The 22,558-nt window shown below is 38.2% G+C and overlaps 1 protein-coding gene across 6 annotated transcripts in view; it reads right to left on the reverse strand.

Moving 5' to 3' along the window:
- The window catches only part of DMD (dystrophin), a 2,039,779-nt gene that overhangs the window by 575,450 nt on the left and 1,441,771 nt on the right, over positions 1-22,558 (reverse strand). For all 6 annotated transcript variants that reach the window (XM_055339022.1, XM_055339018.1, XM_055339021.1 and 3 more), the window contains one exon: positions 248-365. In XM_055339022.1, the coding sequence (XP_055194997.1) occupies positions 248-365 (118 nt within the window). The remainder of the gene's footprint in view (positions 1-247; positions 366-22,558) is intronic.

The following is a 22,558-nucleotide window of genomic DNA, read 5'->3' on the forward strand; positions in this document are numbered from 1 at the left end:
CCTCCACTTCATGCTTTGCATCTACATAAGTCTGGATTGCTGAAAAATGTATTTCCTCTCTTCCGTGGAATTACATTCAGTTTTGGAAAGATAACATTATGGACTGAAAAATCTCAGTACAAGCATTATAATTTACAACTATTTTGCACTCTTTTTATGAATGCAACAGAGGTAAATCAACTTAAGTCATCATTGAAACTTCTCATGCATCTTTCCTTAAGTTTCACATGGTCCTTAAAAGACTTACTTCGATCAGTAATGATTGTTCTAGCCTCTTGATTGCTGGTCTTGTTTTTCAAATTCTGGGCAGCGGTAATGAGTTCTTCCAACTGGGGGCGCCTCTGTTCCAAATCCTGCAGCGTTGCCTGAAGGGAAACATATGACTCAATATTGAGGCTGTCCAGCATTGTGCATTCCTTTTATTTTTTATTTTTTTTTCAGAACTTAAATTTTAATTAAACATAGTTTCATTTTTTCCAGCATACTGTTGCTAACAGGGTATGCTGAAAAAACAAAAATATAATTAAATAGTAAAATAACTAAAAAAATTGAAGATTAAACACTGTACAAAGTTTTAAAAACCCCACTGGAACAAGGCTGTTCCAATTATTTGTTTCATGTTCTGTCTTGGCCTTTGTTTCCTGCATATGGTTATGAACACCTACTTCAACATTTTCTACATTCTCCTCTGCCCTTGCTGACTGGTGCATGGTGGCTTTGCGTACCTTACAAGCCAAGTATGAGCAAAGGCATGGTAGATTGGGCCACCAAGTGGCTCACAGCGATAAGAACATAGACTGCTTATCTCTGCACCATCTGTGGTTGGACCAAGTTAGCTGCCCTTGGTTGTTGGGATCCTAAGGTACTTATTTTACCAGCCAGCTTTCTGCATGTAGTCTTATAAAGGGAGGTGTTGGGAAAGGATAGGGGAAACAGAGGGAGAGTCATTGCTGGTCACCTTTCAGATTTAACCACATGTTAAAAGTGAGAATTCTGTTTACCTACATATATCTCACAAGTAGTGGGAGAGACCATGGCAGAAGCTGGAAATACAAAGTGGAAGTAGGCTTAACTATCCGGTCTTGTTTTAATGCAACTAGTGATAATAATAACACTTTCCTTTAAAAAAATGAGAAATCAAGCACTTAGTGATGTATGGAATTGTTGAATCACTGTATTAAATACTGTACACCTGAAACTAATGTATGTGCATTCCATTCATGTGATACAAAGTAAAGTACAATTTTCAAACCAACCAAAACACTTCTGGAAATAAAAAAAAAAGATGTTACTGGTTATAAATCTCTAACGTGTAAGGCTTTATAGGGAAGAATTCAACGAGAAAGGTGTTTCATTCTTGGATACCAAAAATATTTCAAATGAAAATCTTGATTATAGATTTGCTTCACTACTTAAGAGCTTAGCTGGAGTTGTTTCAGAGTACCTGGGTTTACTTAAAGTAACGTACATGTTCCATGAATAAGAAATGCAATTTTGAATTACGACAATGTATTTAAGAAAGATAGCTATTTGTACTTGTAATCTCATTTTGTGTGGTGTCAAAATTAAGGTGTATATTTTAGAAACAGGAAAAGCACAGAAGTGATTTAAGAGATGTAACTTATTTAACTTCTTTGTACCTGAGATTCCTCACCTATAAAATGAGAGGGTAATGCAGATGAGCCAATTCAGTCCTTGCCCAAAATTGCCATCAATAAAAATCACCTGATTCCTTTGCCTCACTGCCCACCCCCATGAATAAATTAGTAGGGGAGAGGGCTGGGAATCTTCCATTTTAATAAATTCTTTGCTTAATTCTTGTCTCTGTCACCTTACTCTCTCTACACTAAAGGGCCCATATCCCAAGGATGTTGACAAAGAAGCTTGTGAAAAATTAGATCTCTCCTTTGTCTTCATTCTAAAATGTACACTTTAACTTGGGAAAGCATAATGAATATGTGTTATTAGTTTATAAGTCCTACACACATTTTCTCGTTTTATTATCTTAATAAGCACACTAAAAACTAAGCTAGAAGTCTTCATGGTTTTAAATCTGATGCTGTTTCCACCACCCCATGAGGCCAATGAATGTGAAGGGATGAAATGTGGTAGATAGTAATGTTCACGAAACTTATCCACTATGCTCTTTGCCCACCGCTGATTTTTTAAAGATTTTTGGGGTTAGAAAGGCCACGTTTTGATCATTTTGCAGTGTTTCTTTTGTGAACAGGTAGGGAGATAGGCCTTGTGATTTCAGCTCAATTGCTTTTGGTAGTATTAAAATAATGGCAAGAACTTATCCAAACATTACACATCTATTTTGAGCATTTTCCCCTCTCTGTATTGAAACATTGGAGGGGCTAACTTTTAACCAATTTTCCACATTTGTAAGCTGTGATTGCTCAGAAGAAAAATCCAATTTTCAGGTTTCTAACTTTTATGGTTTCTTTACACAAAAGAGTGTTTGAAATATGGAACAAATTGCCAAAGACAGCTATTGAAGTAAGTGGCATAAGTCAGTTGGAGAGTACCGAACACATTTTAAAATAGGAACCATATAGTACTAGATAGATTTTATGAAATAACATGTTTCCCAGGGTTTGAATGTTAAACTCTGGTCATCTGTGACACAGCAAGCTTAAGAGGTACTTTGGAATTCCCAACTCTTAAATATTTAATACACGCAATAGATTTTTTAAAAAACAGACTTAACCAGAACCCTCCAATAAAGACAAATATTTTCCTCAAATTTAACTGGGAACTGTATATAACCTAGGTAGCAAAGTACAAAAATTCATTCATTTACTCACTCAGTCTTTTGTTTTATACATCTGAAGTGCTATGCACTGTTCTAGGCACTATAGGTGTAACAGTGGACAAATGGATTAGGTATGCTTAGTGTCATTTAAATGCAAATTTGTGTTTTTTGATACTTGGAAATGTTTATTTATTTATTTTTAAAGATTGTATTCATTTATTCATGAGAAATACACACAGAGAGAGGCAGAGACACAGGTAGAGGGAGAAGCAGGCTCCATGCAGGAAACCTGATGTGGGACTCGATCCCAGGGCTCCAGGATCACTCCCTGAGCCAAAACTGGAGCTCAACCACTGAGCTACCCAGGCGTGTCTGGAAATTTTTATATAACAAAGATCATCTTTATTATCATTTTCACTTGATTTAACATTAATTCACCGTCAAACAACCAAGCTATTCTTTGTTTCTCTCTTCTGGATATATTTCTCAATGTTGGCTTTACTTTTCCCCTTCTTTTAAGATCACAAAGTTCATTTAAGAAGTATGTTGTAGAAGTAACCTGATCAACTTTAATCTAAATTAAACCTGACCACAATGAACAGCTTTTACTGCTGAAATTAGCAAGCATGTCAATTTAGACTTAACCCATTTTCCTCTCTAATGAACAAAATAGGTCTCAGGGTATTGTGAAACCTGTTCTCTAGTTGGGCGATTCTCTAATTTTGCTGACAGACACGTGCTTTGTAAGCACCTGAGAAGATTATTAATGACATCCTTTGAAGCAGCTTTCTTAAAAACCTAAGGAGATTCACAGCTGTAATAAAACTATGTATTTCTAAAGAATTTCAAAACAAAATTGTAACTCTATCCCACTCTTTGGTCAATACATACAAAGGTTCATTTCTAAAAAGAAACTGTACAATAATAATATATATTGCTATGGGATTTATCAGACACTAATATACTCATTAAATAGTGATTTCTCAGTAGAGCAGAACGGGAATTTTCTCCTTTGATTTTCTTTCCAGGAATAAAGGAAAGGACTTGAATACAGCATATTTAAATATTTTTTTAAATTAAGATATTACAAAAACAGTGACAGACTTTCTTGCTAATGAACACATACATGCAACAAAAAGAATGATTTTTTTTTCTTTTCATTTGGTTTTCTTTTGAGCATTTTCTATTTGCTATTATAATTTCTCTCACCTGACAACTTGGTTTTATAATCTCCTAACTTTTCAAGTAGAATGACCTTCATCTCTATTCCACTGAGCCACCCACGGATGGGAGAACAGCTTAGATCTAATCATTACTCAAAATACCCACCTCCAAAATACCCATCTATGTAATTCTGTTCTTTGCCCCCTATCTGGTGCTCTTACCAGATGCTTCTCTCTCCAGAACACTCCTTCTACTCTAATCCTCATCCTCAAATGGCCCCCTCTTCTTTTGTTCAATTTCTTCATTCTAGCTGTAGTGGTCTGTATTTGTCATGCTAAACAAGTAGAATGCTATTTATGCTTCTTTTTGATAGGAGCGCAGATATTCATTACACATAAAACTTAAGGGAACAAAACTCAAACCATTGCATGCTTAACAGTACCTAAGCATGATAATTGAGCATATCTATGTGGATTCTATCATTCTGAAAGAAACAAACACGAGTGAAGGAAGGAATCAATGCTATTTCTAAGGAGTCATAAGCCAGCTACTGGGCTTTACTAAAAACAGCTTACCCCTTGGAGATGAGAATTCATCATGGATTCCACTAGCTGAGCAAAGATGGAAGGAAAAAAAAAATCTTCAAATACAAAGTGAATCAGAAGTCGTTAATCCTAAATCCCCCCAGGGTTGAAGGAAGTGGTTATAAATAGCAATCCTATGAAAAAGGGAGTTAAACAATGAAACTACACATACTCTAAGTAGGTCATTTTAGGCTCTTAGAAAGAATTACACTTGGTTATTATATTTGGTAAAACAGAATTCTACCTAAGTAATACTCAAATAGAAAACTCTACGGTTTAGTTGAATATTTAGTATTTACATGTTTAAGAAAAGACCTTAACAACAAACTTTTTATATCTTCACATAGTTATATTTAGAACAAAGTCCCACTGTGATTTTCAGTTGCTGCTTTTTTCAGGACACAAACACAACTTAAGCTTACCCGTAATGTAAAAATGTAGACCTTCTACTCTTTTATTCACAACCTTAAACAATTAACATCGAAGGTGGACAAGGTGAAATAGTTTATTGAACCACTTTGTGGATGGAAAAAAAAAAAGCATTTGAGGCAGGTAGACCCTAAATTATAACCTTTCCAGTAACTGAAGTTTTCCCTATGAGGATGCTACTCCTATGTCTAGCTTCCAACTGCCTCACTAAGCATCTTAATTCTTGGCTTCTTTTCTTGCATTTGGCTGTCTCTCCAAATAGACTGGCCAAATCCAAAGCCATCTCTACTGTCCTCCACTCCCTCACATTTACATTTCAAGCTAGCTTAGATATTTTCCTACTTGGTATAACTTCACTACTTCTTCTCTGAATGTTCTCCTAGCATCTCTGTTGGTAACTTCTTCAAAAACACCTTCTAACTGGGGTTATCCTTTTGTCCTCCATTCATTCAAGAAATACTTTTTTAAAAAGCATTTCATTTTTAGATAATTTAAAACTTAATGAGAAATCTCAAGAATGGTCCAAGAACTCCCATGTATCCTTCACCTTGGTTCACCAATTGTTACCATTTTGCCACATGAAAAAATTAAAAAAAAAATTTTTAAAGATTTTACTTATTCATTCATGAGAGACACACAAAGAGAGGCAGAAATATATGCAGAGGGAGGAGCGGGCTCCCTGGTGGGGGACCCGATGTGGGACTCGATCCCAGGACCCTGGAATCACATCCTGAGCTGAAGACAGACGCTCAATGACTGAGCCATCCAGGTGACCCATTTTGCCATGTTTTTATTATCACTTCCCATTCTATCATGGGAGGTGAAGGAGGAAAAATTATTCCTCTCAAGGAGAAAACAAACTAGTAGTTAAGACCAGCAGTAAATAAGCAATTACAGTAAGCTGAGGTGAGTGTTATGGTAGGGGAACCACAGGGAGTTATCAAAGCATACAGGACAGATAGCTAACCACATTTAGGGATTAAGGAGGGTCTTCTGAATGAAGTGGAACTTACGAGGTCCTCAACATGATTTTGTCTAAATTATACAAAAAAAATATATATATATATTTTTAAATTGTCTCTAAGACTCTTTTTAAAAAAAACTTTTTTTAAAGTTTTATTTGGGTAAGTTTGACAAATAGAAATTCTATATAAAGGTGTACAACCTGGGGCACCTTGGTGGCTCAGTAGGTTAAATGTCTAACTCGTGGTTTTGGCTTAGGTCATGATCTCAGCATCATGGATTCGAGCCCCACATTGGGACTCTGTGCTTAGCAAGGAGTCTGCTTGAAATTCTTTTTTTTAAATTTTTTTTCTGCTTGAAATTCTTTCTCCCTTTTTCCCTTCCCCTCTGCTCCTCCCCCTGCTTGCCTTCTTGCTCTCTCTCAAATAAATAAAATCTTTTTTATTTTTTTATTTTTTTTTTTTAAAGTTTTTTTTTTTAATTTTTATTTATTTATGATAGTCACACACACAGAGAGAGAGAGAGAGGCAGAGACACAGGCAGAGGGAGAAGCAAGCTCCATGCACCGGGAGCCCGACGTGGGATTCGATCCCGGGTCTCCAGGATCGCGCCCTGGGCCAAAGGCAGGCACCAAACCGCTGCGCCACCCAGGGATCCCAATAAAATCTTTTTTAAAAGGCATGAAACTTGATATTATGATATATGTATCACTGCAACATAATCAGCACAATCAAATTAGTTAATATCATAATTATCTCACAGTTACTTTTGTGTGTATGTGATGAGAACACTTAAGATCTATCCTTCTGGCAAATTTCAGGTATAACATTATTTTTAACTGTAGTTACCATACTATATATTAGATCTCTAGAAGTTATTCATCTTAAAACTCAAAGTTTGCACCCTATGATTAATACTGTCCCATTTCCCTCATTTTGCAGCCACTGGCAACCATCATTTTATTCTGTTTCTCTGAGTTTTGCCATATATAAGTAAGATCATATCGTATTTGTCTTTCTGTGTCTGGCTTATTTCACTTAGTATAATGTCCTCCAAGTTCATCTATGTTATCACAAATGGCAGGATTTCCCTCTTTCTTAAGGCTGAATAATATCCCATTGTATATATACATATACCATATTTTCTGTATGGATTCATCTGTTGATGGACATTTCAGTTGTTTCCATATCTTGGCTATTGTGAATACTGATGCAATGAACATGGGAGTGCAGATATCTCTTCGAGATCCTATTTCCTTTGGAGATTATATATATATATATATATATATATATATATATATATAGAATATTTGTATATATATACATAAAGTTGTATATATATTATATATATATAGAAGTTGGATTGCTGGATCACATCATAACTCTATTTTTAATTTTTTGAGGAACCTCAATACTGTTTTCCATAATGGCTGTACCAATTTACATTGCCACTAACAGTGTACAAGAGTTCCTTTTTCTCCACACCTTCACTGATACTTATAATCTCTCGGTGTTTTGTTTTGTTTTTTTAAATAGCTATTTCCAACAGGTGGGAGGTAATACCTCACTGTGGTTTTGATTTTTATTTCTCTGATGATTAATGTTGTTAAACACCTTTCCCATGTACCTGCTGGCCACTCAGATATCTTGTTTGGAAAAATGTTTATTCAGGTTTTCTGCCCATTTTAAATTCTAATTGTTTTTTGCTATTGAGTTGCAGGAGGTCCCTATATATTTTTGGATCTTAACCCCTTATCAGATAGACAGTTTGTAAATATTTTCTTCCATTTTGTAGATTGCCTTTCATTCTTTGATTTTTTTCCTTTGGTGTGCAAAAGCTTCTTTTTTTATTTGATGCACTCCCACCAATGTATTTTTGCTTTTGTTGTCTATGATTTTGGTGTCATTTTCCAAAAAATCAAATCGATGCTCAGACTAATGTCAAGAAGCTTTGCCCATGTTTTCTTCTAGTAGTTTTATGCTTACCAGGCTTTAAATACCACTGCTGCTAAGACCACTGTGGTGGCCATGAAAACGTGCAAACCTTTTACAATTAGGACTTGACTAGGGATCCCAGCTGCTGCCTTTGGAAACGCATCACTCCATTGAAGAGAAGCCAAGCCTCCTGCAGACTGCTCCCCACCAATGACTGAATGTGACAATGATTCTAAAGCAGTCCTTTTTTTGGGCGACATAGGGCTCCTCTGGTTGACTTGGGCTCAGTGACTCCCTAACAGCTCTGCTGAATCTTCCTTAGATCTATTGCACACTGGGATGCTTCTGAACAACTTCTCCCACTTTCTTTCACTTGGGGTCAGGCTTGCATTTTGATCCAGGGGCTCTCCCACCTTCCTTGACTTTCTCCCTACATCCTTTCACAAAGATATTTCCCCAAATAAAATAATTTCCTACTTAATCCTGTTTTGGGATATTTAATCTCAAGCCCTAACTAATATACACACTTTTGCACTTTTTTGACCCTAAACCTCTCATCAATGCTTCAGATCTACACAACAGAGTTATTCCATGATACTGCCACCTAGATGTATAACTGACAGTTTCTGGACATCATTAATATCCTTCCTAAGATTCAAGTAAATTAGTATTTTAAAAGTACCTCTATTAAAAAACACTGTTACTTAAAAAAGAAGGATATGGCCATTATTTTCAATGAGCCTAGAATTTAATTGGAGGAAAGAAAGATGATTTAAATCTGTTATATGGTAATGGTGAGGTTCTATTCTACACATGTAGCTCAAGAATACTAGGTTATCAAAGCAAGCCGCCAAAAATTCTTTACACATGACAACCACTAGGCTTCCTGGAAGATATGGCAAAAGAAACTTTTTGGCAAGTTTTCAGAATGAGGAAGATAGCAAAACTAAGGAAAAAATATTCCATTGGACAGGCCAGGACCTCAATCAGTGCCAGCTTCATGAGTGTGCAACTTGTATAGTTGTACTGTGCTCTGCACACAGAAGGGCCCCATGCTTTGGTTACTGTGGTGCCTTTGCCATCTTGAAATTCTTTATCATTTTTGTTAGCAAGGGACCCTGCATTTTCAAGTTTTACTGGGGCCCACAAATTATATAGCCAATCCTGACCTCAACCCTGAAGTTAGCAGAGAATAAAAGTTGCATATCTTATCTGAAGCACTAATCAGCTAGTGATGGGAAAAACACTTTTGAACACAAACTATATTATGTCAATCAAATGCCTCTTGTTTAGTTCCTGAGAATTTACTCTAAATCTCTTTCTGTAGCAATCATGAAGCTAAAAGATCTTTTTTTTTTTGGGGGGGGGCAAAATCTCTTCTGGTCAGGAAAAACAGAATGAAACAGTTACAGTCTGAGATGGGACCCTATCAGTACCAATGGTTACTGGAGCAGCAAAGTCATCGTGAATGGGCAGAAGTAAAGCAAGGAAGCTACAGAGAAAGTGGTAAATCATCCTAGAATTTGGGATTAAAAGAGGAAGCTGCAGTTCTGGCAACAACAATGGCTGTAGGGATCTCAAATTCCATTTACAGTTTTAGCTAAGCATTAGCTATTCCCAAGGCTAGGGTGGCCTTGAACCATACCCGAGAAACAACTAATTATTAGTTCCATTAACACTTACTAACCTGCAACTATAAGCCAAACACTTGCCTAACAGATACACACAAATAAACCTTGGCCTCTTTCTTTAAGGAACTCATAATCTAGCAGAAAATTAAGACTCATAAACAACTAAGTCAGTGGGAAATAAAACAACAGTAATGGTTGTTAATTAAGCACTTAACTATGTGCTGGAATGGTCTATCATAGTCCACAGAGAATGGATTCTGGGGTCAGGCTGCCTGCCATATACTTGGCTTATTATTTTTGGCAAGTTACTTAACCCTTCTCTTCACTTCTACCTCTGTAAAATGAGGATCACAAGAGTATCTACCTCAACTTTGTTATGATAATTAATAGGGCTCATGTTTGTAAAGTGCATGGAATACTTCTTGTTGCATAAGAACTATAAAAGTTTTCAATAAAAAATAATCCGTGTAATCATCATAATACTCTATGCGATAAGTACTATTATCTCCATTTTACAGATAACGAAAATAAAAGAAAAAGAAGTCAAGCAATTTGTCCAAGATCACAGACTGGTAAGTACAAGACTTCAAACCCAGGACATTTGGCCCCAGAGCCCGCCCATTTAAGAGATATGGTACAGTATGATAGTTACAATGTCCATATGCTGTAGTGTAATAGAATATACTACAGCATAATATAGCATTACATAATTATTACACAGATGAGATGAAATGGGATAGAAACTTGAAATAGGAATGCAAAAGGGGAAATTAATTATTTAATTAAGTATTTAATTAGAGTACCTGCAATAAACAAATGACCCATTCAAATTAGGATGAGAAGCCTCTCCTCAAGACTGGAAGAGCTAAGAGGAAGGAGCAGTTAATAGAATCTAAGAAGTAGATGCAGGAAGAGGACCTCTTGACAGGAGCTGTGGCTGTAAAGGGACCTAATCATCACCTGACTCACTCACTTCCCTCTGCTCTACCGGTACCTCCCACCAGAAGGACACAATCAATGGGTAATAGCAAGCTAATTGCTGCTGCTCATATTATTCTGCCTCCTAGGATACAACAGGAAGCTAGACAGTAGTATATCTGAGAATGAGTCCAGCAAAATTACCAAAGTAAATGGTGAAGACAGAAACAACCACTGAAAGGAATCCGTTTGGAGAGTTACATGGGAATTCTCCAGAACAACTTCGTGAAGGGATGGTCTGTAATTGAACCTTGAAAGATTTGGCTGGGTCAGGAGGAGGGCGTTATAAGGGAAAGAAAAGTACGAGCAAAGACAAAGAAATAAAATAAAGCTTCAACTGGGCTAGCTGGTGGAAGCCCTCAGGGTTACATTTCACTACTCATGTCGTGTAATTTATCCTCCATTTTATATATTTGGTTTACTTAGAATTAAATTTGCTGTATGAGGCACTCTGATTAGATAAAAGAGAATTTATCTTGTTTTATGGTTGGGTTTAAAAAAACAGTTTGAGGTAGTTGGATTTTATCATGAGGAACTAGGTAACAAGGAAGACTAGAAAAACTGAATCTATTGGAGGCAAGACTTGGGTCACTGTGTGCCTTTGTATATACCTTATTCTCTCTGGCAGGAACACTTTCCTCAGTTCTTGGTCTTTTCCTGGAAATATGGTAAACAGATAATCGTGAGTGAAGGTGTTGACTGGCCAAACGACTGGACACAATAAGGGGAAACTGGTACAAGAAAGAGAATTATAACTGGAAGGGTGTGGAAATTACTAGAACAAACATCCCTGTTTCAAACAGTGTTTATTAGTATTATAAAAATTAGTGATCCTTTGGCTAACTTTAAATATGAAAAATATGATAGCTATTTAAGCAATTATTATCAAATTCAGAGACCAATAGGACAGTCTGTGGAAGAGGAAGACATAGACATGGCCAACATGCACATGAGAAAATGCTCTGCATCACTTGCCATCAGGGAAATACAAATCAAAACCACAATGAGATACCACCTCACACCAGTGAGAATGGGGAAAATTAACAAGGCAGGAAACAACAAATGTTGGAGAGGATGCGGAGGAAAGGGAACTTTCTTGCACTGTTGGTGGGAATGTGAACTGGGGCAGCCACTCTGGAAAACTGTGGAGGTTCCTCAAAGAGTTAAAAATAGACCTGCCCTATGACTCAGCAATTGCACTGTTAGGGATTTACCCCAAAGATTCAGATGCAATGAAACGCCAGGACACCTGCACCCCGATGTTTCTAGCAGCCATGTCCACAAGAGCCAAACTGTGGAAGGAGCCTCGGTGCCCATCGAAAGATGAATGGATAAAGAAGATGTGGTTTATGTATACAATGGAATATTCCTCAGCCATTAGAAACGACAAATACCCACCATTTGCTTCAACGTGGATGGAACTGGAGGGTATTATGCTGAGTGAAGTAAGTCAATCGGAGAAGGACAAACAGTGTATGTTCTCATTCATTTGGGGAATATGAATAATAGTGAAAGGGAATATAAGGGAAGGGAGAAGAAATGTGTGGGAAATACCAGAAAGGGAGACAGAACATAAAGACTCCTAACTCTGGGAAATGAACTAGGGGTGGTGGAAGGGGAGGAGGGCGGGGGGTGGGGGTGAATGGGTGACGGGCACTGAGGGGGACACTTGACGGGATGAGCACTGGGTGTTATTCTGTATGTTGGTAAATTGAACACCAATAAAAATTAATTTATTAAAAAAAGGACAGTCTATGGAATTTCTTTTTCTTTTTCTTTGTATTAAAGTCTTTCTTATTTGTTGGCATTTGGGGGCCTTAAAAAATTTATCTTAAGTCTCCCAAATTTGAAGCCTTTCTTGTAATGGTGTGGTATAAAGCTAATCTACTATTAGTATGCTATCTTTTTAAAAAAGATTTATTTATTTATTTGAGAAAGAGAGTGCATGCGTGAGCAGGGGGAGGGGCAGAGGGAGAATCTCAAGCCGACTCCCCACCAAGCATGGAGCTCCACACTAGGCTCTATCTTATGACCCTGAGATAATGATCGTAGCTGAAATTAAGACTAGGATGCTTAACCGACTGAGCCACCCAGGCATCCAACTATTGGTATATTATTTTAAAAATATATCTTTTCCTGTATTTGAAAAAGAGATTATGATGATCATTTCCAAGTTATTCCACCACAGAAAACTTAAAGGACTGATTTGTCATTTCATAAACCCCTTAACACGCAAAAATGAAAACTCCCTTCAGTGACTCAAGCCAGTAAGTAAATAATGTGGTCTAATTTGGGGATCTTGAAATATAATTTCAAAGTCAAGAAGAAAGAAGAATTTTAGGCTACAATTTGTTGATAATGATTTGCAAATACATTTCTAAGCTGACGGAAAGGGCGCTGATATTTTTAGCTGTTGAACATTAGATCTGTTATTCTACATTGTTCACATTTCTTGAAACCCCATTGTTCTGTAAATTTCACATACTGGCAAAGGATAATTGGGGCAGTTTTAAGACCAGTTTTTGTTGTGTATATCACAATCGCTTTTGATGTTATGACCCAATGAAATAAGTGACACAATTTTTTCTTCCTCCATACATTTTAGAGGAAAGGGAAAAGTGAAATCACTTTACAGTATACATATTTTGGCATTTTTTCTGCTCCAATTTTCCATTATTCATTTCTTGTTCTACCTTGAATAACACCATTTGGGAGGCATTCTAACTAACTTCAGTTGGTCAAGATAAATTGTCTTTTATCTAATCAGAGTGCCCTATACAGCAAATTGAATTAGAAGTGAACCAAATTAATAAAATGGAGGATAAATGACATGACATGAGTAGTGAAATGTAAATCTCTGAGGGCATTGTTTTTAATATTTTGCCTGGTGCAAAACCTCCTGATTTTGCATCCTAAAGATGTTGTCCAGAGCCATAGAACTGTCAAATAAAGAAGGCCAGCATTAACAGGTAAGTAAGCACTGATCAATCAAATGGGCAGGAAATATCTATTGGCAGGATTCTACACACAATACATTATAGTAGGAAATGTGATTTGCGCATGATAGAGGATGGCAAAAAAGGAGCGTCTTCAATAAATTCAATGAACTAGCAATGCCGTTGGGGAGACCACCTTCAGGCCTGCCCATTGGCATTCACACATGCAGTTAGTCAGTAAGAGACCACAGTATGTAAAATACAAACATTATAGTTTACAGACTATAGACGGTATGCTGATGGGATTCTGAGGAATGCCATTTTCATATAAGCATGCTTAGGGAAAGTGCCTTAGAGGATCAGGAACCTGGACTATCATTTGGGGGATGGACAGGACTGATAACTAGCTAGTGATGGGAGGGGCGATTCCAGGGGAAAGACTGAGCTAGCAGCAATGTGTGGTGGCATCAATACACTAGAGTGCTTGGAAGAAGAGTGCGTGTTCCGTGAGCAGAATTATGACGACTGTGACCAAGCTGGGAAGGGAGGCGGGGCTCTGACTACCAGATGAACCTGTAAGGACGTGCTGTTGAAGGCCGTGGGAAGCACTGGAGTCTTTAGAACAGAGGAAAGACACAAAGTGGGATTTTAGAAATATTAACCTTGCACCACTGTATCCAAAGTCCTTTTGAAGAGAAGACAGGAAACCTAAATTACAACAATCCAAGAAAAACCTCCTCTAGCCCCTCTGTTTAAATTTCCAGTCATGAAAACGTGCAAACCATTTTTTAAAAGTAGGTTCCACAAGCAGCATGGAGCCCAGTGCAGACCTTGAACTCATGACCACTGAGATCAAGACCTGAGCTGAGATCAAGAGCCAGACACTCAACTGACTGTGCCACCCAGGGGCCCCTACAAACCATTTCTAACTTAACCCAATGCATCCTTTTATTTCAGGAGAAAATACTAACTCCACAGCATATAAGCAAAATAAATTCAACCCCACTGCTGGTAAAGCAGTGCCCCAGAAAATCATTAAGCAGACTTTCTGATTCCATTTGTACCATTCTATTAAATTAGATGGGAGTAGAGAGTGACTGTTGTTTCAATTTAGAAAAAGTAAATATTCAGAATGCTAAACTCTTAGATTTCTGCTCTGAAGAGTAAAGAGAGTGTCAGAGCAGGACAGAGAATTGGGATCCCTCCAGAAATATAACTTCAAAGATTATTATCAGTGGTAATAAGAATTATCAATGTAATATTATGTCATCACATTTTGTGAATGTAATGTTGCAATGTCCTTTTATATCTATTATTACATTAGAACTCTGATATTTTCTCTGGGAAATGAGTCTTCAGATAATTCTCCAGGTTCTAGGAAAGCAGCTTGTCATTTAACAAGTGCTATACTAATCTCTTCAAAAATAAAAAGTTCAAAGCAAATAAAAGGTCATGCTAAGAATGCATTCAGGCTTTTCACATTTTCAAAACACTTTAAAGATGGCACTTATTTAGCTGAGACAAGAATCTTGGTTTTTGTTGCTAGTGGCAGCCACCAATGCACTGAGGTAAAGTAAGAGATATTACTGTTCTGTGATGTTACCTGTACATGCAAGTCAAGTGGAGAAATGAGCGATTATCTAGAGGCAATTAAACTCATGTACACGGTCAATCGGTATAATTCAAACCCCCAAATGTTCTCTTCCTCTCTTCGAGTGGTGCATGTGAAGACATGAATTATCAAAATAATTGGCACAGCTGTTCAATTCACGTTGCCTATATAGGGAGTGAATCAGGCTCAGTTTATTCATCTGTAAAATGAGGATAATTACATTTATATCAACCAACCTGGGGAAGATGAAAGTAGTCAATCTATTTATCAGCATTCAAATACCTTAGGTAGAAATTAGTCAAATATGACGAACCCTGGTTTCTTTGTAAGAACAGCAATTGAGGACTATGTTATATAGAATGTATTTAGTTGGTAAGGTCTCGACCTTCTTCTTTTTTTAAAAGATATTACTTATTCATGAGAGACACAGAGAGAGAGGCAGAGACATAGGCAGAGGGAGAATCAGGCTCCCCACAGGGAGCCCAATGTGGGACCCAATCCCAGAACCCTGGGACCAGGACCAGAACCAAAGGCAAGTGGTGCTCAACTGCTGAGCCACCCAGGTGCCCCAGGTCTCAATCTTCTGACAACACCAAGTTCTGAGTGCCACAAGGCCAAGATAACACATGGCTAGAGAACAATTATGTGTTTGTGCTTAAAAAAAAATAGTATCTTCATGGTATGGAAACCTCTTTGAGTTTTACAAATAAGTGTAAGAGGAGAGTGGGGGAGGGAGGGACCCCAAGGGCACCTGTGTGCACTCACACAGAAAAGACAATATGTGAAAGGAAAAGTGAGGTATGCACAAATCTCTACCATACCATTGCATCAAAACAGTACACTGTGCGCCATTTAGACATACATATAAAGGAAAAAAAAAAGCTTAACAATTGGGTCTCCCACGTCAAAAGAGACAACAGACTTTGCATATTCTCAGAGAACGACATTAATCTGTTCCTTTTCAGAAATGATATGACTGGGGAAAAAATAAAAATCTGCCTTTGATTGGGTGCTATGGGTGTAAGCCCTGGCTTAGCTGTAAATCATTTGTGAAGATCATTTCTCCGTAGGTGAATAGAGTTGCTCTCGTGAAGTGTTAATACACCTGCAGTAGAGTGTTGCTGGGGGTAGGAGGTGTTAGACATTGATCAGGAGCTTAAGAGATGAGCTATTTATTTTTGCTGTTGTAAGAGGAAAATTTCTATAATAAAACAATGATTCTGCTTCTCTGTCAAAAAAATACCGTTTTATGACATAAAAGCTCTCTTCAGTAAACAAAGAACAGACTGTTATTGGGGGACATAAAAATTACAATAGAATATATTTCCCTGTAGGAGCACAACAGCCTTTAACTCAATTGGAACTTGCAGTGTGACAGCTTTTAAAGGAGGGGGCATATTCTAGGGGGAGACTCTCAGATATACTTTTCAATTCCCTGGACTGTACTAGTTCTTATCCTATAAAAATGGGTCTACATTAGCACACTGTGCCAGTAAATCATAATTTGCTCTGCAGCATGAAAGAAGCCCAGCTAGGGGAGGGGGTGCTGCTTTATGTGGCATAGTTCCAAGCAAACACATGGCTCGAATGAAGACGATTCTGAGGAATATGGAAACTTTATGTTCTGTTTGATAGGAAAATGTGTACAGCTTCTTAACTGTGAGCTTCTAGATGTGCTCCAAGGGCAAGTATAATCAGTTCTTAAATGGATTTTGTAATGCTGCATACCTAATCAAGCTGTTTACATTATAGGGAAGAGTTAAGTTTAATTCACTGTTTTATTGGGAAGGGTGCTTATTATTAACACCCATTCCAATAAATTTTAAGTAATTTAAAAAGCAGCAACACCTGGAGAAAAGTTGCAGTGAGAATTCCCTGTTTGCTTTTCTGTTTTATTTATGTGACATGAACAAAAGTGCTTACCCTTTGCTGTCTCAGACATTTCGGTGGCATGAGACCACATGAGACAAAAACTGAAGCTAATACAGAAAATGGTGCTGTCAACTGGTTCTGATTTCCAATACTTCAATCTCAATTATATCCCTCTCTGTCTCCCTATTAATGATCTGCCTTACTTTTAGCAGAAGTTTTCTCTAAGATAGTGGCCAGAGGGGTGGTAATGAGGTCAACACTTCAATGAAAACTTTACAAAGCTAGGTAGGCTATTGTGAAAGCTAATTCTGCGCTGTTGGTTCATGAAAGGGATGACATTATACATGAGTAGTGACAAAAGTAACTCATACCATGTGTGTTACTAAAGAGACCTCTGCGTATTAAATATTTGACAATGGGCAGCACAAAATGAAAGGTTAAAAAAAAACACAAAAGAAAGGGAATCTGAGGGATGCAACTGATTAAACAGTTTTGGTTTAGTAAAAATCCATCTCAGAATCTTTTAATAGTAATTATCTGTCCCAATCTCGATCCACTGGAATACAGTACTCACCAGCAGTAACTACTAAAACTTTGCCACCTTATTCCTCCAAAAGTGCACCACCTTACAATTCAGACTCCCCCTGTGTAACAAGTGTTGTGAGTTTTCTGTGTGCCAGATACTGTCCTAAGCACCTTACATATATTAATGGAGACCAACCATCTGAGCTAGGTATTTTTATTATCTTTTATAGACAAGAAAAATGAGGCACAGGGATGTTACATCATTTATTCAAGGTCACAGAACTAAACCTTGGTGGAGGTGGAAAAAAAAAATGCCCCAGATCCTCCTTTTCCAGGACATCATAGCCAGAACTTCTTCAGCAGCTACAATGTAGCAGAAGCTGGGCTCAGTGTTTCACAGACATGATTTCATCCTGACAACAATGCTACCAAGTTGGATATTAGATTTCCATTCTTACACATGAGCAAAAAGGCTCAGAGAAGGTTAGTAATCTCCCCAAAGACAGCCAGCCACTTCCAAGCGGAAAAGCATTTGGGCTCAGAGTTGCCTGACTTCTAAGCCTACCCCTCTCTGCATGCCACAGACCTCAGTACAAACTACTCTGCTTTCTCTTCTCAAACGTATTCTTCACCTTCTTGCCCTTGTGATGCTTTTCATGCCACCAAACCCATCAACTGCTGTTCAACAGTATCTAAAACCAAGTGCAATGGGTTAAACAAATCGCAGGGTGAGAAAACAGGAGGTAAAAGGACATAACTGGTTTGTTACTGTTCATTTTTTCACGACTTCATTTCCAAATGGACACTTTCTCCATTTTTGTCTTTACTGTTGTCATTCCACACAATTGCATCCAAATTTGTCTTTTCGTAAATACTGGAAATTCATAGTTCTTTGGCAAAATGGAGAGATCATGACATTTTTCTCTATATTTAATTCCTCATAATCAAGAAAAAGTGAACTCTAGGAAGAAAGCCTATATGAAAATTACACAAAACCAGTTATTACGAAATTTTCACAGCTATGTTAGTTTCCTAGGGCCATTAGAACAAATTATCACTAATTTAGTGGCTTAAAATAATCTGTACTTACTGTTTTACAGTTCTGGGGGTCAGAAGTCTGAAAATGAATCTTAGAAGCAAAAATTAAAGTGTCAGCAGACCTTGTGTTCCTTCTGGAGTCAATAAGAGAGAGCAGTTTCCCTTGCCTTTTTCAGCTTCTAGAGGCTGCCTGCAACCCTTGGCTCTTGGCCCCGCTGCCCATCTTCAAAGCCCGTAGGTGAGCATCTTCTCATTCCTCCCTCTGCCTGCTTGCATGATCCCATTGCCTCTTGTTTTTGAAGGACCTTTGTGATTACATTGTCCACTCAAAAATAATCCATCCAGGTCCCCCCATGTCAACATCCTTTCTTAAAGACTTTTTCTTTTTAAAGATTTTATTTATTTATTTGAGAGTGAGCAAGTGAGAGAGCATGGGAGGGGGAGGGTCAGAGGGAGAAGCAGCCTTCATGATCCTGGGATTATGACCTAAGCTGAAGGCAGACGCTGAAGTGACTAAGTCACCCAGGTGCCCCTCATGTCAACATCCTTAACTTCACCCCTCTGCAAGTCCCTTCCACCGTGTAAGGAAACATACTCATTAACATACTCACAGGTTCCTGGGATGAGGACATGGCTCTCTTTGGGGAGCCATTAGCCTACCATAAATGATCTGGGGTCATCTCACATGAAAGTGCCTGCCACAATGTGGCACACTTCTTAGGGCTGCTTCAGTATTCTGTGAAAGTTGGTGTCAAGGGTTACAAATCTCCATCATCTAGAAAGCACAGGAGGCATTAAGCAGAAAGAATCCAGCTTTCCAGGGCAGACCTGTTTTAACCAAAGGCCTCCAGAGGCAGAAGAGGTGTACTGTCACATGTCCCTCATCCCGTCACTGAGAAAGTCCCTCTGAATGTCCCTATTAAGAGGTGGAAACTGCAACTCACAAACGTGTTACATTAAAAAAAAATTAATGAACTGTGACTCCCTGAGGAAATCAGGGTGTTGCTGTTTTGTGACAAGCAGCTCTTCCAGGAGTGAATCCTGGCAGAAATCCAGAACAAAGTCCTTATCTTTGGGGGAATGACAGCCTGCAGGAAAGGAAGGGGCACTGCCTTCCGGGATAGAGAAACACCGGCTTCCCCTCTGCTTGGCTCATTCAGCTTCATTCTCCCCCATCAACACCCACTCGGCAACAGCAACATTAAGCCTTCTTCCCAGCTGTCTTCCTCCCCGCTTCTACTTTTTGACTTCTTTTCTCTGCAACAAGTACTACCAAAAATCTGAAAGCTTTTTTTTCCCAATTGTTACCATGGAGAGAGCAATTTTCTCATCAAGGAGAGGAGGCAGTGCAGAGGGAGAAGGAAGAGCCACATATGAAAATTGAAAGTTAGCCTCTGTGTCTTTTCAACAATATCCAATTAAATCTTTTCACTACCATACACAAAACAACAAGAACACAGTGGGTGGCCCATTTAGCCCAAGGACATGAATGAATCAGTAGGCTCTGGGAAAATGTGCGGGGGGTGGGGGGGTGAGGGTGGGGTGGGGGGGTGGGGGGGTGAGGTGGTGGCTGTAGGAGGAGGATGAGGATGCGGGAGGTGGGGAGGCAGGCGGGTCCTCCTGAAACAGAGAACTAATGAACAATGATCACTGATAGATAATTACTATGCAGTTGTTTGAATTGAGACAGCTTTCTATCATTGTCAGGTAGATGACCTTCAGAATGGCAGATGATTTTCTCCCAAATGATGAAATACAAACGTGTAGATGAACAAAACAAATGGAGGGAAGAGACCTGTGAAATGTTCCTCAATGAAAGTTGAAAACAAAGTGGAGGAAAATTCAAATGCGGAATAATCTAGTGGTGAAACATCTGTGAGATTTTAATTAAGTCTGGAATTTTATATTTCAAAACAGAGGGAAATCTATCCCCGATTCACAGATGTGCCAATATTAAGAAAGACCTGAAATATTAATCCTCCCGTTCTAATTCTCACGAGATGAATCCATACATAGGCTTTATTCCTTCTGATCGTTCTGCACAAAACCAAATTAAGAAATTTTTAAATGATGAGGGTTCTCAAAGTACAATGGATAACTCATCCTCTCTTGAGTAGAAGAATCCTGCATATATCCTGTACATAAATATTATGTCTAAAGGCTGCCATCATCAGGAGTAATCAACGGAAAAGAACTGCAAAACAGTAAAAACATAAATTTAAAATGTTGGTGGTGATGACATTAACAGCAAGAGTTAGGAGCTGAAGCAGCATTTTGATCAACTTCTCCTATGATTCTCCTCTCTTTCCTATTACCCATTCCACTTGTAAAAACATGATGGGTTTGTTTTACAGAACATAATGATGAAATGTTTTTTTTTGATGAAATGTTTTAGATATACAAAAAGGTACAGAGAAGATAAGGTTACAATTCAAGTCTATGACGGGGCTGTATTGGTCCATGCACACACCTGCTATAAAAGTTACACCACTGGCTCACTCGAGTTCATTCTTTAATGCAAATTTTCACACTGGAAAGATGCTTATTTTTAAGAAGAGCAATGCTATTAGATATTATTTTTGAAAACTAGCTTAAGATCATAACCTTTGTCTCCCTTAGAATTAGTCACGGAGTTGAGAGAATGAGACTAGAAAAAAAAGGCACTACTCCAAAGCCCTAACCCTAGTGCAGAGCAGCAGGCAGCTCCAACCCAAGAAGCCACCCACCTACAATTTCATGTGATTTCACAGAAAATTCACTCTCAGCCCGTTTGTTTACAATAAATGATTCTCTTACTGACAGAGCAGAAAATATACGTAGATCAACAGGAAGAGAGAAAGAAAGAGATAAAGGGAAGAAAGAAGAAAACAAAGAAGGAAACGAAGGAAGGAAAGAAGACAAGGGGAGAAGGGGGAAGGAAGGGAAAGAGAAAGAAGGAACTCTGATTTATGGGGTACATGCGAATCTATTTCCTGATAGCATTTTCTGCTTGCTACTTCACAAAAGCACCAAAAAAAAAAAGAGACTACATTATTCTCAATTACAGATTATTAGATAAACAAATAAAAACTAAGATGATTTGCATGAAAAGCAAACAATAAGCTCTTTTCTCAGCAACACTGAAGGTTTCATTAAGTGAAGTTGTAGTGAAGAGCTACATATCTTTTCAATCTGTCTCAGTTATTGTTGAATCTGTAAATCCCATGCCCCATTACCCCCATACAAGCCAGGGAGATATTCTCACATGATAGCACTTCATTTGTGATTGAACTGACACAAAATGGTTGCCTCTTCTGAATACATACAAAGAATTTTTGATTTGGGGGCTTCATGTTTTGTTTCGTTGTTAGACCACTAAAAATAATCAAATTTCTCACATAGGTAGGGCACAAGCAAAGATGAAGGAAAAATCTCACTTAAATTATTTATGAACAAGGAGACGCCTGGGTGGCTCAGCAGTTGAGCGTCTGCCCTTAGGGGGTGATCCCAGAGTTCTGCTATGGAGTCCCACATTGGGCTCCCTGTGGGGAGCCTGTTTCTTTCTCTGCCTATGTCTCCGCCTTCTATGTCTCTCACGAATAAATAAATAACATCTTTAAAAGATATTTATGAACAAGGACAAAATCCAGGCAAACATACTTGTTGATCCGGGGGCACCTGGGTGGTTCAGTGGGGTGAGCAGGTGACTCTTGGTTTCAGCTCAGATCATGATCTCAGAGTCTTGCAATCCAGCCCCCATCAGGCTCTGCACTCAGCGGGGAGTCTGCTTGAAGCTTCTCTCCCTCTGCCCCTCCACCTGCTTGTGCATGAACACATGCTCCCTCTCTCTCAAATAAATAAATCTTTAAAAAAATTAAAAATACTTGTTGACACAGAGTTGGCTTATTTACTAGACAAGTATATTCTTAAGGCTGAATACCCTAAATCAAAGATTGTGGTTAACCTCTCTAAGGTTAATTGAATCCCACCCTTAAATTTCAGAATATTCTCATGTCTGACTTGAGTAAACCTTTTACACAGATTGTGATCATAATACTTGATAGTGAAGGTATGGGCACGTAACTAACACTTATTTTACTAACCTTTTGCTCCTGCTATCTACCCAAAGTAACCTAACAGCTGTGCATGACGCTA

The sequence above is a fragment of the Nyctereutes procyonoides genome, unplaced genomic scaffold (genome assembly GCF_905146905.1).
Source record: "Nyctereutes procyonoides isolate TBG_1078 unplaced genomic scaffold, NYPRO_anot_genome, whole genome shotgun sequence".
NCBI classification, from domain to species: domain Eukaryota; kingdom Metazoa; phylum Chordata; class Mammalia; order Carnivora; family Canidae; genus Nyctereutes; species Nyctereutes procyonoides.